Raw genomic sequence first — 19,420 nt, 5'->3', positions numbered from 1 at the left:
TTTCACATATCTAAGATACAAACATATATCGGGTCATTAATTTTTCATTTCACCCATGGCCGAATGAAATGTATTGCTCAACCATAAATGGTTAACGGTCAGTCATTTCCAAATAAATTCAATTCAAATGGCCTTTATTTATGACTGGTCTATAATATTTTTACTACCAATGACATGGCATAAAGACTGCAACATTAAAAAGAATACCGGGTACTTTGTCAGAGAAATTCCGTTTAATTATCAATTAACAACCACCTAAAAATATGCTATAATTTTTTATCTTCAGCCAAGCGATAAACAAAACAAATTAAATGCAATAATTTCTGCGTACCATATCATGTCACCAACATCAATGTCAACATCAAGGCAAAGCAGACAAAAATCCAAACTGATGACAAGCTTAATTGCCTGGCCCCCCACTCACAAAACAGAATTTGATTGGCCGACATAAATACAAAATACACAAAGAATAATTTTTGCCAACGTCAATGCCATATGAAGAATATGCCCATATTTATTCCCTCTTCTTTTCCATCTCTCTTTGCAGCATAGCACCACCACCTCCACCACGACTACGACCATCAACATATCACATACCCAAAAGGCGTTATAAATAGCCAGAATAATCCTAGAAGCAACTCGGCGAAAATAAAGGCCGAAACGAGAGTGCGAACGAGTGGAACAGCAGCATCGAAGTGTGAAAATAACCAAAACATTGCAACACCTAAGGGCAGGAGGCAACGCAGACTCCGAAGGCTGTGCTGTGTAATTTAATGTGACAATGCCGGGTGTGGTATTTTTAATTGTTGTGCCAACAGCTAATTTTGAACGTGAGCTTTATTATGGTAAGTATTTGAGAGGAGATGGTTTTGACAACAACATCATCAACAACAACAACTTATGGGGCCCATTAAATATTTCTATGTTCATTTCAAAGAAATTAAATACTAAAATTTAGGAAAATTAAATACAGTTCGTATGTATTTTAATTTGATGAAGAAATGCTTATTATATGATTTATACTTTTAGGCTGTGTGAATAGATTTTTTTTTCATTTGAAGCAATAGAGACAGGCTTTAGAACTTCATATACAGGGTAGACCTTCTTAAGATATTAGGATATATGTAACGCTAGGAATGTATATATAGTGAGATTAAACAAGTAAAAAAGCTGTATGTTCGGCCCAGCCGAACCATTTTTATTTATTATTTTTAAATATTATTAAATGAAACAAAAAATGTCGGAAATAGCATAAAATTTTAGAATAAGTTCAGATATGTTCGAATTGGTCAACTATCACACGAATTATGGCCTTCAAATGACCAATGAAACAGTCACACGCCCCCCGAATGTTGCTCTGCGGTATTTTGGCCCATTCCCGGCGAAGCGCTTGCTTGAGGTGATCGACACTTTGATATTTTTAGTGCCAACCTTGCTTTCCAAAATACTCAAGACATAATAGTCCAATGGATTGGTATCCGGAGATTTTGGTGGCCATTGTGCGCTAAAAATGAAAGGAGAACCTCATTTCGTAACCATTGAGTGCGACGGTGCTGAGTCCTGTTGGAATGTCCAAGGTCTGCACCCTCCAGAATATTTTCGAGATAATATTCGGCATTTATTTTGAGGCCAAGGTCGATTAATACGAGCGGAGAGGGACCATCGGCTGTTATGGCTGTTACTGCCCACACCATCACCATGGCCGGCGCTTGAGTTCTGGTGGCCAACCAATGGTGCACATTTTCAGCTGACCTCTTTGGCAGGAAAACACGATCATTTCCTTTGCTTACAAACTGCTGGACAACGAATGTTTTCTCATCGGAGAAAACCAAATTCGGCAGTTCACCACTTTCGGTCAAGCGAAGCAACTTTTAAGCTCTTTTTTCTAAATTCTAAATTCTTGGACTTTTTGGCATTTCAATGGCTTTACCCCGAGCTTATTTTTCAATATTTGCCGAATGGAATATTGCGATATGTAATTTTCTGGTCACTGCGACGCGCTTCTTTACTTTTCGAACCATTTCTACTGATGTTGCTGTTTTCTTCCGTCCACTTCCTTGACGTCGGGCTACGCTAACGCTTGCTAGCAATACAATGAGCTGTCACTGGAATAATTTTAACAGCTGTTGGACTAGTGGCTTAGATATGACCGGAGTCTGAAGTTGGTTACTGTGCAATGTAAAGTTTCAAACATGAAAGGTGTTACACATTGTTATTATTGACGACTCCCGCTTTGGAAGCATACAGCAAAGGGATTATTCAATTAACTTTTTTAAAATTGGAAAAATTTCCCCACGTTCGCCAAATCTTGAACTTTTTAATATTTCTAGGAAAATTAAACCGATGTGCATATGGATGCGCCATCGTCGACTCCACTGGAACCTTCCCACAGAGGATTAATATTTTGAAGAAGGTGAATTTTAATTTCCAAAATATGTAAAATCATAGTCCGCCAGTCATATTTCTCAGTCAAAGTTTTTGGTACTTAATTTCCGGAACCTCATTATCTTCATAGTATGTCGTTGCTACTGATTAATTCGTAATGAAGATTATGTGTTCTTATGAAATACTCCACTGGTATTGCAGAAGGTTGTTTATTATTTTATTTAATGGATTATTCAGCTCATACACATCCGAAATTTCTAATGGTGTAAGCATGCATAAAGGTCATCTTATTTCGGCCCGTGTTTGAAATTTGGTATTTAGGGTTCGTAATAGATTCCGCCCCCTGTAGCAATACAATGATACAGTTTTCGGTGGAATTCTCTTGAATTAGTATTTGAATTCACCTTTTAATATATTCCTCAAATAATTGTACTTTTTGATATTCGATATTTATATTTGTACTTAGATTTTAGACAGATCTTTCTAAAATTTTGTATTCAAATTTGTATCAATTTTTTCGAAATAACGACTCTATCAACAGCGACGTATTCTGACATGAATGACACGGTGACCAACAAGCAAAAAATTTATTTTTCATTGCTACAAAAATATTTCAAAAAGTGAAAGTGGGCTCCAAGACCCTTCCTGCGTACGTTCCAATCTATTAGGAATATTTTTCTTTAATTTACGACTTTTACTCCTCAGAAACCATATATTTCGTTCGAAACTGGTGGCTTTCCATAATGTAAGAAATGATCAAAAGTTCGTCCCCGCTGAACTTAACTTTTAATTTGTATACCCTCCACCATTCTATGGAGGGTATATTAACTATGTCATTCCGTTTGTAACTCCTCGAAATATTCATAATAGACTCTACGAAGTATCTATAATCTGGATCAGCGTAAAATTCTAAGACGATCTAGCGATTTCCGTCTGTCTGTCCGTCTATCCGTGTGTCCGTCCGTCTGTTGAAATCATTCTAGCTTCCGAACGAAATGAAGTAGATAAATAAAATTTTACTCAAATGTATATTATGTCTTCAGGAATTTTGGTATTGAAGATGGGCCATGTAGGTCCACGTCTCCGTATAGCCCCTATATAACGGTACCTCCCGATATTCGGTATTTTGATGATTTTAGCGACATTATTTACCGGAATTGTTTCAAATTTCGCATTAGAAGTTCGTAATGGATATTACAGCCTATGACAGAAAATTGTCTGTGTAGATCCACGTTTTAAAACCACCATGGTACCTCCCTATATTCCGTATTTTGATGATTTTAGCCACATTATAAACAGATTTTTTTTCAAGTTTCGCATTTGAATATTGTAATAGCTTGTAACAAAAGTTGACTATGCAGGTCCACGTCGTCGTATAGACTCTAATATACGGCTACATTAGGTATTTTCAAGACTTTAACAGAATTTTTATCGGGTTTTATTTTTTTTTTGAAAATTGTAAAATTTGTACCAAATTATTTGTTGATATTTTAACAGTTTTTAACGGAGTTTATTCAAAATTCGGCCCGGCCGAACCTACAGCTTTTTTACTTGTTTTATTTAAAAAAAACCATGTGAATCCGCCTTCGTTCACTTCTACAAACAAAATCTTATATTTATGAATTCTCCATGGCAAAGTATTTTAATATTACAATTTATTATAATTTCGACCTCGATTGCCTGCCACCATACCCCCAGCCCCCAAAAAAAAGACAAATGTTAGCAAATAATAACAATCTGCCGACATCGGCCGATTTGCTAACAATTTTTGTTTTTTGGTTTATAAAATCCTCTTACATTCAAAAAAAAAAAAAAAAAATGTCCGGGCCGAACTTTAAATACCCTCCAACATTTGGAACGAGTTTGGCAATTTTCAAAAAAATAAAAAAATAAATGTCCGTTAAAATCTTAAAAATTCCGAATGTAGATGTTATATTAGGGTCTATACGATAACATGGACCTGCAATATTCAAATGCGATACTAAAGAAAAAACAAGTAAAAAAGCTGTAATTTCGGCCGTGTCGAACTTTGAATACCCTCCACCATTTAGTACAAATTTGGCAATTTTCAAAAAAAAAAAAAAAAAATAGTAAAGAAAGTCCTAAAGTCGGGCGGGGCCGATTTTATGATACCCTACACCACTTTGCTAATTTAGTAGAGCTCCGCATAACAATTAAAAATTTTTATGGGAGAATTCAATCATACACGCTATGATTATAATTATAATTTAAAATTCAAAGGACTAAATATGCCGGAGCATTTGTATCTTTTAAATTCGGACTTGTATTGCTCATTTGGTGCAAAATTAGTTTGAAATCAGATAAATATATATATGGGAGCTATAACCAAATCTGAACCGATCTCGATAAAATTAAGCAAAGGTATTTTTCTGAGCTGCATTTAATATATTTAACCAAATATTGTTGTTACAGAGTGCATATTACGGCTACGTATGAACAATATATATGGGAGCTATATCTAGATCTGAACCTATTTCCATCAAATTTGGCATACTTATTTTCAGGCCTAATATGGTTGTATGTGCAAAATTCCATACTATTCGGGCTGATATTACACGTTTGGTGTAAATTTTTATCGATTATCTCTAATTTTAATAGGGTTCGTCCTTGGGCCAAACAAATGATTTGTGCAAATTTTCATCTCAATCGGACAATAAATGCGAACTGTGCTTTGTTTACAAAAATACATGGACAGACAGACGGACGGACATGCATAAATCGACTCAGAATGTGATTCTATGCAGATCATCAAAAGGAACTATAAGTCTATCTCGCTTCCCTCTCCATGTTACAAACAAATGCACAAAGACATAATACCCTGACCACCTTGTGGTGTAGGGTATATAAATCAGTGAATAATGTAGCTAAAATCATCAAAATACCGAATATCGGGAGGTACCTTTATATGGGGGCTATATGAAGACGTGAACCTGCACAGACGATTTTCTGTCTTAGGCTGTAGTATCAATTTCGAACTTCAAATACCACATTTGAAGCAATTCAGGTGAATATTGTAGCTAAAATCATCAAAATACCGAATATCGGGAGGTACCGTTATATGGGGGCTATACCAAAACGTAGACCTACATGGCCCATTTTCAACATATAAATCTACTTCAATTCGTTCGGAAGCTAGAGTGATTTCCACAGACGGACAGACGGGTAGAGGGACAGACGGACGGACGGACATTGATAAATCGACATAAAATTTTATGCTGATCAAGAATATATATACCTTGTGGGGTCTAAAATTATAATTCGAGGTTTTGCAAATGGAATGGAACCCTCCGTACTATGGTGGAGGGTATAAGAATATTTATTGGAGCCGAGATCCACCAAATGAAAACGAACTTCTCTCCGTTTTGGCTGATATTACACAATAATTGCACAATAAACCCGCAAACGGATTAAGGATATATATGGGAGATTTATTCAAGTCATAGCCGATTTAAAACCCCAAATCGGATGAAACACATATATGAGAGCTAAAGCTATATCTGAAGGTTATTTGAACAGATACTGGCCATTTGGTGCACAATTAACCCGAAATCGGTTGAAGTTATATATGGGAGCTATATTTTAATTTGAACCGATTCTCTATGAATTTTATTTTAAGAAATAACATTTATTCCAATCTGTATTTTAAAAATTGTCTGCAGTACTGCAGTGGTGAGTTCCAAATTAGACGATGTTTTTTGGAAAGATAATAATCCTTCTGAAACATCTGCAGACATTTGGTAATTGTCAAGCGCTAGGAGTGGGCAGCAGTCGTTGCTGCTCCACAAATACGAAGTTTTTAAAGGTCGTCGGCCACAATAGATTTCGGGATCAATATACTTTAGGTGAAGGTCTTATGTGGGGGAAGGAGTTGTCCATATTGTTCATTTTATTCCTTAACATATGCTTCTTATAAATATTATGATGTGCTAACTAGTTCCCTTTGCGTTATATGAGAATTATAATATTTTGCTTCATTCTGAGAATTTTCGGTTTGAGGGGGATTATAAGAAGGAATGGGCTGATATCGTCCTTCCGTAACGCAAAAAAATTATAGTCCTTAAGTCAATTTAACAATTTTGCTATTGTGGTTGGGTTCATCAGCTATATGGCGCGGAAGGAATCGGCCAATTCATATAAAATGATTTGAATATTTATTGATATATTATCTTAAAATCCAAAATATCATTCCTCTTCAAACTACTTCCAATCGTATGTCTATCCTCATAATATTTACACATTGCTGAAATCCATTTCTCGAAAATCCCAACACAATTCTCCCATTGGCCTCTTTCAAAGAAGGCTTCTAATTATAGCCGTTTCTTTCTGCTCTTCCGGGAAAATGAATAACATATTTGAGATGACTTTGAACATCAATCTGCACCATATTCTTCACCTCCCTACCTACATTCAATTGAAACAATATTTCAATTAAATTGATTTCTTGATTATATTCAAATACAGCCTACACACACACACTCCCTACACAATTACAAAGCGTTTCAGCGGTGACATCAACATTTTCGGGCTTACACATCCCATTGGCTTTGGAGTAACCAATATCCACAAATCTGACACAGCACAAATCATGGCATTTTAATTGTAATCGTATTATTTACACTTCTTTGAGTTACATTAACAGGGATATGGAGAGCATGGGAGTGTGGGCGGTACAAAGAGAGAAGAGGGAAAGAGTGAAACTATAGTTGGGGCATCCACATCCACATCCATCCATCCATCACACATCATCATAAACAAGCTAACACGTCTCAGCATATGAGGCGTACAAAATGTTTATGGCCCTAAACAGTGGCCTAATGACAGCTATCCACACAACAACACACACATGCATATATTCACACACATATACCTTACATGTCCTATTTATATATGTATATTATGATGATGTCCCTTTTGCTTCAATTCACAGGTAACAATCAAGATTTGTCCGCCCCAAACATACCGCTGCACACGATAGCCACCAAGGGAGCTTTCGGCCCAGGCGGTGGGGTCAATAATAACCTTAACATCAATCTTCCGGAAAATAACAACGCAATATTAAGACTTGAAGTTGAGCTACGTGACAAGAATGCACCCAAATACCGACGTGCAGCTGGCCTGCCATCAGCAGCGGCAGGTGGACGAGGCCGTGGCGTTGGTATGGCCACAAGGCCAGGTGGAAATAATAATCGTTCCATTGCAGATGGCCGAGGTGGTGGTGGTGGCGTCGGAGGCGGTGGTAATGTTACCGCTGTTATGACCGACTTAAAGGGTAATGCCATAATACCCCTGGAGAAGGTAAGTCGATTGGGCTATATGTTTACGCTCATCAAGTGGTAGTAAGTAGTTACGTGTAAATATCCCACTCACAATTCGCTTCCGTTTGAGCAAATATTCTCATATGTGGGCCACATAATCGTTCTAAGGAAAAATGGTGAAAAAATATGTTTACGATTATGTGACAAAATGAGAATATTATAGTGCGGAGAAAATTGATTAAATTCAAAATGAAGTTTTAAAACATAATGGAAATAATTAAAACAAGTAAAAAACTGTAAAAGTAAAAGTGTAAAAGAAATTCGCAATTTTCAAAAAAAAAAAAAAAATATATATATATATATATATATATATATATATATATATATATATATATATATATATATATATATATATATATATATATATATATATATATAATAATAATAATAATAATAATAATAATAATAATATAATAATAATAATAATAATAATAATATAATAATAATAATAATAATAATAATAATAATAATAATAATAATAATAATAATAATAATAATAATAATAATAATAATAATAATAATAATAATAATAATAAACATAATAATAATAATAATAATAATAATAATAATAATAATAATAATAATAATAATAATAATAATAATAATAATAATAATAAATACATAAATAAATTTCTGTTAAAATCTTAGAACTACCGAATGTAGCCTTTATATTAGGGTCTATACGACGACATGCCTATGCAGGCAACTTATGTTATAAGCCATTATAAAATTCAAATGCGAAAAAATCTGTGAATAATGTATCTTAAACCATCAAAACATCGAATATAGGGAGGTACCGTGTCTATACCAAAACGTGGACCTGCGCAGATAATTTTCTGCCATAGGCTGTAGAATTCATTACGAACTTCAAATACTAAATTTGAAATAGTTCCGGTAAATGATGTCGCTAAAATTATCAAAATACCGAATATCGGGAGGTACCGTTATATGGGGGCTATACGAAGGCGTAGACCTACATTGCCCATTTTCAATATCAAAAGTCCTGCAGACATAATACATATTTAAGTAAAATTTTATCAACCTACTTCATTTCTTTCGGAAGCTAGATTGATTTCAACAGACGGACAGACAGACTTTTATGCTGATCAAGAATATATATATATACTTTGTGGGGTCTAAAATATATATTTCGAGGTATTACAAACGGAATGGCAAACTTAATATAGCATTCATACTATGGTGGAGGGTATAAAACACAGGTAAAATGTATCAGTCTGTTTTGTCGACCGATTCATACCCTCAGCTTATGTCTCATAAAAAATGTTTACCCTTTAACGGGATGGTACCGAAGAAGTGGGCCAATATTTTCTTTTCGCATATGACCTAAGTCTGATATAAGTATTGCGACGTGCCAGGTTTGGACTATATCGACTACTCCCTTCCCTTTATGTGGAGGAGGAGGTAATGGAAAGAGTGGACCTATGTATTAAAACAGATAATAATGCTAATAAAATTATTGAGATGAGATATCGAAATTGTCAATTTTCCCACCTGACCTAACGCTGATGCAAATATTAGGATTTGCAAAATTGGGGCAAAATCGGATTATCCTTTCTCTTTCTCTGTAGTAAATTATTTTCTTTTAAAATGTTGACATTAGCCCATCTCCGAACTCGATTTAATTTTGACAATAATATTCCGATGTACCAAATTTGCATCAAATCGGATACTGCTTTCGAAAGTTAACGTGAGCACCATCCAGCCATACGGACGGACATTGCTAGATCGACTCCAAATGTCTTGAAACGGATTTGGTCCAAAACAACCTACAACCGTTATTTCGATGAGGCACATTAACAGCCGACGGTTCCTCACCGCTCGTATTAATCGACCGTGGCATCAGAATAAATGCCGAATATTATCGCGAAAATATTCTGGAGGGTGTATTAAAGCCTTGGGCACGCAAACATTTTGGCCGCATACCTTGGGCATTCCAACAGAATTCAGCACTATCGCATTAGGCACGTACCATCCAAGAATGGTTACAAAATGAGGTTCCTCGCTTCATTTCCAGTGCACAATGGCCACCAAAATCTCCGGATACCAATCTATTGGACTATTGTGTCTGGAGTATTTTGGAAAGCAAGGTTGGCACTAAAAATACCAAAGTGTCGATCATCTCAAGCAAGCGCTTCGCCGTTTGAAGGCCATAATTCGTGCCAAAGGTGACCTATTCGAACAAATCTAAACTTATTCTAAAATTTGATGCTATTTCCGAAATTTTTTGCTTTTATTCGAAAAAATTTAAAAAAAATGTAAAAATCATGGCGTTTGACTTTGTTGCAGTTTTTTTTTATCTCACCCTGTATGTATTCTTGATCAGCGTAAAATTCTAAGACTAGTTAGCCCTGTCTATCCGTCTGTATTTTGTAATCACGGATAAAGATAATAAGCTAACACTTTGCACAGATCAGTCTTTCATCTGCAGGCAGGTCGGGACCGAAGATGGACTATATCGGTCCACCATATCGTATATCCTCCACATGCGGTACCTCACTATGTTCGGTATTTGTATGATTTTTGCTACATTTTACAATGGAAAAGTTTTCTCTCAGCCCTATACCTATGTAACGGTACCTCATGATTTTAGAATTGTCTCTAGAGGTCCACGATATCGTATAGCCCACATACTACAGTACCCTCCGATATTCAATATGTTGACAATTTAAGGCCATTTCATCGGAGTTGTTTCAAATTTCGTATTTAGAATTCGAAGTGAGAACTGCAGTCTCTGACAGAAGATTGTCTATGCGGGTCAAGGGGTTCATATAGGGTCCATGTATCAGTACCACCCTATATTCGGCGTTTTGACGATTTTAGGTACAATATTCACCGAAATTGTTTGAAATTCCATATTTGAAGTTCCTAATAGGTACACCAGCCTGTGACAGAAAATTGTATATGCAGGTCCAGGTCTTCGTATAGTCCCGATATAGCGGTACCTCTACCTATATTCGGTATTTTGATGATTTTAGCTACATTATTCAACGGAGTTTTTTCTATCAAGTTTCGTAAAAATAATCTTATTTCGCATTTAAATATTGTAATGGCTTATGATAAAAGTTGCCTATGCAGGTCCACGTATTCTTATTGACCCCAATATAAAGGCTATATACGGCATTTTTAAGATTTTAACAGAATTTTTTCTGTTTTTTTTTAAATTTTCAAATTTGTTCCAAACAGTGGACGGTATTCAATGTTGCCCTCCGCTTCCTTTTTACTTGTTAAATCTTTCACAATTGTAATTTTCAAAATGTATATTCGTAAATCCGTTGTATATAACATGATCCAGAGAGGGTACCTGTTTTCTACGCAGTTAAATTTGACAAGGTAAAATACAGAAAAATGCAGAGATGGACGTGCTTATTGGAAATGAGGTTACCTTTATAATTCTATCATGATAAAATCTCTGACGTAACAAAAAACGGCGAAACGTGACATCCTTGTGTGACCTCTGTCGTCACCTAGTCAAAAGGTGACAATTCCAGTAATGGATATCCCAGTGTCACTCAATTTCTAATTGGAAATATAATATCCTTTACTCTCTCCTCCTCCATCCCTCTTAAGGGAACGAGTTACGTTTTCCTACTCTCTCATTCTTCTCCCATATTTTTTGTTTGTTTTCTAATAATAATTTCCTTGAAATTCTAGGTTCTTGAAGAGCTACTGGTCAAGTTGGAAATCGAACATGTTACCTGGACGACGAGTAAAAAAGGATATTTCCATCATGTTGTGTTCCCTCTGCAATCGGGAGAGCCATGTGAAACCACTTTACATTGTCTAACGGAACTGGGTATTGGCACTAAATTGAATTCTAGTGTCAGGTAAGTTGAGCTACTGTTTTTTTACACTGACTCTCTTGTGTCGGGTTAACTGCTTAAAGGACTTGTGGAGACTGTGTAGTTTTTTGTTGTCATAAAAGACTATCATAAAGTGGCGGCGGTGTTGGGACACTCCAAAACAAACTTGGATAACGAAAGCGAAAATGACTATAAAAATGACATAAACAATAACAACAAGAAGTGGTGGAGGAGAGAAGAAAAAGAACATTGTGTCTTTGGAGTTGACTACAAAGTTTTTCACACACACACACACACATATAGACCCAGCCGAACAAAGTGCAAGCTATTGCCTTTAGGCGTTAAGCAGGGTACTGTATTGCACTTCATAAGACAGCCAAGTTTGTCTATTGTCCCAAAGTGCAAAAGACAACACGGCTAGACATTTATTTCAATACTGCTTCAACTTGTGTTGCTGCTGCTGTTGTTGAGGAGGTTTCTGTTGCAGCTCCAACATTTTATGACACCCACAGCAGTGTTGTTGCCTTAGAACACCTAAGCCAACATCACGAGTTATTATGTGTTGTTGGCGGCAGCGGCGGCGGTGTCGGCCATAAAAGTTCACTTTGATATGGGCTTTTAAGTGGCCATCCTTATCAGTTGGCAAAGATGTGAAATGTGTTCTCACCATTCTCCTGTTGTTGACAGTTTTTATGATGTTCTGGTTTTTGCTGGCGCATAAAGTTGATAAGGTCGTCGTTGGATTGTTGCATTGCAAAATAAAAAAAAGTTCAAATGGCCACATAAACGTTTTCCTTGCAAGCCAGGAAAATATTGGTGGATACCCAATAAATTTTCCAGGAATTCTTAAAGGCTTGACGACTCAACAAAATTATATTAGGAATTTTTATATTCTCCCAAGTTTTATTGCCTTCCAAATATAGATCTCAATATTTAAATTTTCAACTCTCTCTCTCTCTCTCTCTCTTGCACAGTGTCCTACCCTGCAGCGTTAGCTATGATGCCCTTACCGTAATGGAGGATGTCAGGTAAGTTATTTTGCTTTGATGTAATGTCCTTAAAATATTTTCCATGAAGCCGTTCGGCCACTTTTCGGAAGAGTCAATTGAAAAATTCCAATCACTTTGCTGCATAGCAAATTGATTTCACGGCTCAACATTTTAATTTCTTATCTTTGATTTGTGTCGTCCTTTTGCGTCATCGTCTAGCGATCCAATGGATGGTGAAGAACTGTCGAAGTGGAACAATTTTGTGGAATCAATTAAATCGAAATTAACCGTAAAACAGGTCGTGGACGGGGTACGTGCTGGCGGTTCATTGTCCTTTGATTATCTGTTGCTAATTGTAACGGCTGAGTAAGTTTTATCGTTGGTGACCTTTGACACAAAGTAGCTACAAGCCAATCAATTGGTATTAGATTTCCATCCCTTTGGGAGGGTCAACAACCCTTTTTGTGTTAGTCAAAAAAGAAAATTATTTAGGCAATTGTACAAAAATGTGAATCGGAAAAAGGCTGTTATTAGAAAATGAAATTGAAACTTTTTGTTTCATAATTCTTGGTTTCGAATTTCTTCTTCTCTTTACAGTTCCTTGGCCGCCTTGGGTTTGGTGGAGAATAATGCACCCAATATTACAGCAGCCATGTTGGTCTCTCCTTTGATGGGTCCAGTGATGTCAATAACATTTGGCACTATTATTGCGGATAGAGAACTAATTGTGAGTATAATATTTTTTAACAACTCAAATTTTTATTTAGTGCATAAATAAATGATAAATACGTGAGTATTCCCATATAACTTCTAAATCTACTCGGATACTGAATACCATTGACAAGTCTTTAGAGACCTAATTGATATTTTTTTAAATTGTCCATTACCAAATCCCTGAATATATGCATGAATATATGTTCGAATGCATAAAGACTCCGATGGGATAGCTTATAATCAAACGCATATCATATACTGATATTAGGGTATCTTTATTTATTTCGTATATACCTATATACCCTACAACACTATTGTTGGGGGTATTATAAGTTTGATTGGGCCAAAAATTATGTAACACCACGAAATATTGGTTTCCCACATAGGAAAGTATATATGGATCTTCCTATCTCGCCGAGCTGAGTCGATCTAGCTATGTATGTCCGTCCGTCCGTCTGTCCATGTTAATTTGTAATCATCCTACAGGTCGCAATTATGGCCCGATCCTCACGAAATTGAAAATGGAGGTGGGATTAAGGTCAGAATAGAACCCTATTTCTTTTGAAGATGATCGCATAATATTTAGGGGTTGAAATGGACCAAATACTGAAAAATATCTTGATTTCAAGTTGCTCTACAGGTCGCAATTATGGACCAATCGACGTGGAAGTTATCATGGGGCTAGAGCTGAGGACTGGGCAGAAGTCTTCCAATTTTTCCGACCGTTACGTACACGCCGATATTAAATATATTGCATATATATAGCGAAATATGTATAATGTGTGTATACAAAGGAAGGGGATGTTAGCAAGAATGCTTATATCTCAAGAATGGCGGGACCGATTTTGACAAATTTGGTCAATTCAGAATGCCCTCTTGGCATAAAAGAAAAAAATCTAAAATAATCGCATATAAATATGCCAATAATGGTGTAAATATAGATTTTGTAGTATTTGGTGACATTTTGTTATTTTTTTATTTATTTTATAAAATTCCTGATCACACAATTGAAGCCATTCGACAAGCCTGAGAGGAGCATTAAGGACAGGGACGAATTCTAACATTTTGGATGACCATTGGATTATATTTAATGGACCAAAATCAACTAACAGCACGACGAGCTATTTTGAGTCTATTTTCTTTCTGATGCGGTGTAATGAATACATATTATTTGTGGAGTCTTCGACTACTATTTTGAAGAATTTTTTTTTAATTCTATTTTGAAAAAAAGGGAAGAATTAGCGTCATGGTGTGTGTTTGTTCATTTCATACTAGCAAATTCCCGCTACTTCGTCAGCGAAAAGTTTTGATTCGTTCCAATAGTTCATGTTAGGTCTTTTATACCCTCCTCCACTATGAAGGGTATAATAACTTTGTCATTCCGTTTGTAACTCCTCGAAATACTCAAGTCAGACCCAACAAAGTATATATATTTTTGATCATCATAAAATTCTAAGACGATTTAGCGATGTCCGCCTGTCTGTCTGTCTGTCTGTTGCAATCACGCTATCTTTCGAATGAATTGAGATAGAAGGCTAAAATTTTGCACACATGTTTATTTTTTCAGTAGGCAGGTTAAGTTGGTAAATGGGCACGTTTTCATATAACCCCCATATAACGGTACCTCCTGATATTCGGTATTTTTATGATTTTAGCAACATTATTAACCGGAATTGTTTCAAATGTGATATTTGAAGTTCGAAATGGATACTGCAACCTACGACAGAAAATTATCTGTGTAGGTCCGCGTCTTCGTATAGCTGCCATATAACGGTACCTTCCGATATTCGGTATTTTGATGATTTTAAAAACATTTTCCAATAAAATTGTCTGAAAATCCACACAAGGAGTTTTTTTGATTACTTCACTCTCTGAAAGTGAATTGTCTATATAAGTCTACGATATCGTACAACCCCTATGCAACGGCACCCCAATATTCGGTGTTTTGGTGATTGTAGCCAATTTTTTCATTAAAATTGTCAGAAAATGTACATAAGGATTTCCTTCTTAGTTTTCATTCCTTGGAAGATGATAGTCCATTTAGGTCCCCGATATCGTTTGTCCCAAATACAACGGTATTTTGATGATTTTAGCACCATTTTGCAATGGAATTGTCTAAATATCGATGCTAGAAGTTCTTTCCAAGCACTTTACTCCCTGAAAGAGAAATATCTATATAGGTTCAAGATATCGTATAGCCCACATACAACGGAACCCCCCGATGTTAGATATTTGACGATTTTGGGGACGTTATTCACAGAAGTTGTTTGAAATTGTGTACCTTGAATTCGTAATGGGAACTATAGCCTATGACAAAAAATTGCTTATGCTTATGGCCTCCATATAATTGTATATCCCAATGTTCGGTATTTTGATAATCATTCACCTGAGTTGTTTCAAATTTCGTATTTAGAGTTCGTAGTGGAAACTACAGTCTGTGACAGAAAATTGTCTATGCAGGCTCAGGTCGTCGTATAGGCCCCATATATCAGGACCTCCCTATATTCGGTATTTTGACGAGTTTAGGTACAAAACCCACCGAAATTGTTTGAGATGTCGTATTTGAAGTTCGAAATGGATGCTACAGCCTGTGACAGAAAATTGTCTATGTTGGTCCAGGTCTTCGCACAGCTCCGATATAACGGTACCTCCCTATATACGATATTTTGATGATTTTAGCTACTTTATTCACCGTTCATTTCAAATTTGAATATGGTAATGGCTTATGACAAACAATGCCTATGTAGGTTCACGTCCTATAGACCCCAATATAACGGCTATATTCGGTATTTTTAAAATTTTAAGGATTTTATTTTTTGAAAAATTTCAAATTTGTTCCAAATGGTGGAAGGTTTTCAAAGTTTGGCCAGACCGAACTTACTGATTTTTAACTTGTTTAGTACTTAAAATATATATTGGTTTTCTTTTATTCGTAACTTCATATGCACATCGTACCTAAATTTCAGACTTCAAGATTTTCTATATCATTACACTTTTTCTCTTTTGGAAGGGATATTTTTTACATCAAAAAATCTTTCATTTTAAAATTTACGGAGGAGGATATTAGCGAAATCATTGAAGAATTTTTTTTTGTCCAAAACAATTTCAAAGTCTTCATATGTAAACCCAAGAAACCAACAGTGACCTCAATAGCAAATTTCAGCTCTATACCAGTAACAAATTCAGTACACATACCTAAAACAATCCTCACCTCTTCATCCTAGACACCAACGGTGATCCAAAATTAGTACCATTTAGTACATATCGAACAGTTATAGTCAACAGTTCCAAAACTACCCCTATATCTCAACACTAGATATCAAGAGAGCCCTTAATATAAAATTTCGAGATTCACTCAATACCAAATTTAATAACACTCAGTATTTTTCGTATCATTTTAGTTCACATTTCCAAAACCACCACCACAGAAACCAACACTGATATCTCCTTCAGGCTTTAGGATTTCAGCTTTCTAACCTTCCCAATATCTCAATCTCAGATACTAAAAGTGACCTCAATATCAAAATTGAGGACTCCAAACCTTTCACCCAGTACGAAATTTCGTACTATTCGAAAAAATTTAGTACGCATTTTCAAAATAAATCCTATATCTCAACCTCAGATACAAATAGTGACTTAATATGAAATATCAGGATTTCAGCTCTGCAATTTCCTTCGTTGAAAAATTTAGTACCATTTAGTACAAATATAGTGCATATTCCTAAAACTACCTCCTCATCTCAACACCAAATACCAAGAGAGATAATTCAATATCAAATTGCGGAATTCCAGCTAAATAGATTCGCTCAGTACCAAATATAGCAGCATTCAGTACTTTTCATACAATTTTCAATTTTCTATATCACTTCACTCAATACCAACTGTAGTACCATTGAGTACTTTTCACATTTCGGCAATCACTTCCATATATCCAGGATACACATGAATCCAAATTCCAGGTTTTATTTGACAAGTAGAACTTGTCTGCCTGAACATTTTCTTTGTCTTGTCGTGGAAATGCTGCATTTCTAAGCCTTCCTCATGTTTTACAGCTTTTCCAAAAATTGTAAGAAGACTCGGTTGCAATATTCTATTTTAATTTTTATAAGGGATAATTTTTCCCCCGACTGTCCAAAGTCATTAGCAGACTCCCCAATAGCTACTCCACAAAGTAAGAATCACGACTTCCACCTCAATTCTTTATAAACTGGTCCTTTTCGTGTAAAGTCTTTTAGAAATTGGGTTGATTATGCTATTATTTTACAATTTCAGCTATTTGTCAAAATTTATGGCTGAAAAAAATATTTCGCTTTTGTTTGTGGGTTTGAGGCGACTTTGGAAAACGTCATAGAAAATTGGAATAGCTTTCAGTTAAAATATTTTTTATTTTATTTTTATTTTATTTTTTTTTCAACATAGTGTTTAGGGTGTTATGTCTTTGTACATTTGTTTGTAACATGGAGAAGGAAGAAAGATAGACCCATTGCTACTTTTAAGGATCTTTATAGAATCACTTTCTGAGTCGATTTATGCATGTTAGTCCGTCCGTTCGTTAGTCCATGTATTTTTGTGAACAAAATGCAAGTCGCATTTATCAACCGATTGAGAATAAATTTGGCAAACAATATTTGTTTGGCCCAAGGACGAACCCTATTGAATATAGCTCCATATGGGATCTTCAACCGATTTTGGGTTAATTGTGCACCAAATTGCTTATATCAGCCCAAATGACCTGTATTTTGGTACATCCGACCAAATTCAGTCTAGAATTTGAAGAAAATCGGTTCAGATGTAGCTGTAGCTCCCATATATATGTTTCATCCGATTTGGGGTTTTAAGTCCCTCACATGCCTAATATGCACTCCAGAAGAATGATATTTGGTACCGGATATCAGATACTGCTCGAAAATTCCTCTGTCAAATTTTATCGAGATCGGTTCAGATTAGGATGTAGCTCCCATATATATCCGATATCAGGTTTATTGTGCACCAAATGGCTAATATCAGCCCAAATGGACTGAATTTTGGCATTTACGACTGAATTCATACATAAACCAGGACTTAAAATTTGTAAATCGGTTCAGATATAGCTATAGCTCCCATATATATGTTTTATCCGATTTGGGGTTTAAAGTCTCTCACAAGCGTTGATACCGTCCAACCAGATATCAAATGCAGCTCTGAAATAAGTGTATTAAATATTTTCAAGATTAATGTAGATTTGGATATAGCTCCCATGCATATCCTTAACCGATTTCGGGTTAATTGTGCACCAAAGGGCCAATATCAGTCCAAAAGTCCTGCTACATCCAACCAAATTAAGTCTAGAAGCAAGTACATCGAATTCAGAGTACATCGAATTTAGCTATAGCTCCCATATCTATGTTTCAGTCGATTTGGTGTTTAAGTCTCTCATATTCGTAATATGCATTCGATAACAATGATATTTGGTACTAGATATCTTATAGAGCTCAGAAATACCTTTGCCAAATTTTATCGAGAACGACTAAGATTTGGATATAGCTCCCATATATATCCTTAATTCGATTTCAGGTTTATTGTGCAAATAATGGCTAATATCAGCCAAAATCGAGTGAATTTCTGGACGTACGTTTCCATTGGATTTCGGCTTCAATGTATATCTTTTGAATATAATCCTCCTCAAAGTGTTATCATGCACTCTATAGCAATGTTATTTGGTATGAAAGATTAAAATGTCTCTTCAAATTTAGTGAAAATCGATTCAGAAAATCCTATATATTTTTCCCCTCTGAAACCAAACTATAACTGTTTAAAAGCCAAAATCATACCACCTATTATGATCTACTTTAAATAAATTCTTTTGTTACGGGAGCTTAGTAGAGCATGGTGGTGTAGGGTATCATATAGTCGGCCCGCCCGACTTTTCCTTACTGGTTTTATATCCTGATATTACCTCAATTTTTAGTGAAACAGTGGATGAAACATTGAGAAACACGTCGTTCATTTTAAAATAATCGGAGCACACGAACGATTTATGTTTAATTTTTACCTTGATTTTTGGATTTTTTTTTTCGAAGAAAGACAACATTATATATCTTAACCTATCATAGAATCACCTCCAGAAAATGTAGGGCTCCATAGGCCGCTTTTCAATCTTTAATTGTGGTTTTATGTATTCCATTAATATATACTT

The 19,420-nt window shown here is 35.5% G+C and overlaps 1 protein-coding gene across 1 annotated transcript in view; it reads left to right on the top strand.

Annotated features, from left to right (window-relative positions):
• Positions 1–551: 551 nt before the first annotated feature.
• Positions 552–19,420, top strand: part of LOC101891108 (uncharacterized) — a 130,882-nt gene continuing 112,013 nt past the window's right edge. The window contains exons 1-6 of the mRNA XM_059130046.1: positions 552–845; positions 7,334–7,701; positions 11,394–11,566; positions 12,517–12,570; positions 12,751–12,897; positions 13,129–13,258. Coding sequence (XP_058986029.1) covers positions 782–845; positions 7,334–7,701; positions 11,394–11,566; positions 12,517–12,570; positions 12,751–12,897; positions 13,129–13,258 — 936 coding nt within the window. The 5' untranslated portion in view covers positions 552–781. The remainder of the gene's footprint in view (positions 846–7,333; positions 7,702–11,393; positions 11,567–12,516; positions 12,571–12,750; positions 12,898–13,128; positions 13,259–19,420) is intronic.

This window comes from Musca domestica, unplaced genomic scaffold (assembly GCF_030504385.1).
Source record: "Musca domestica strain aabys unplaced genomic scaffold, Musca_domestica.polishedcontigs.V.1.1 7, whole genome shotgun sequence".
Classification (NCBI taxonomy): Eukaryota; Metazoa; Arthropoda; class Insecta; order Diptera; family Muscidae; genus Musca; species Musca domestica.
Note: the sequence above shows the minus strand (reverse complement) of the source record. Positions and strands in the feature narration are given on the sequence as shown.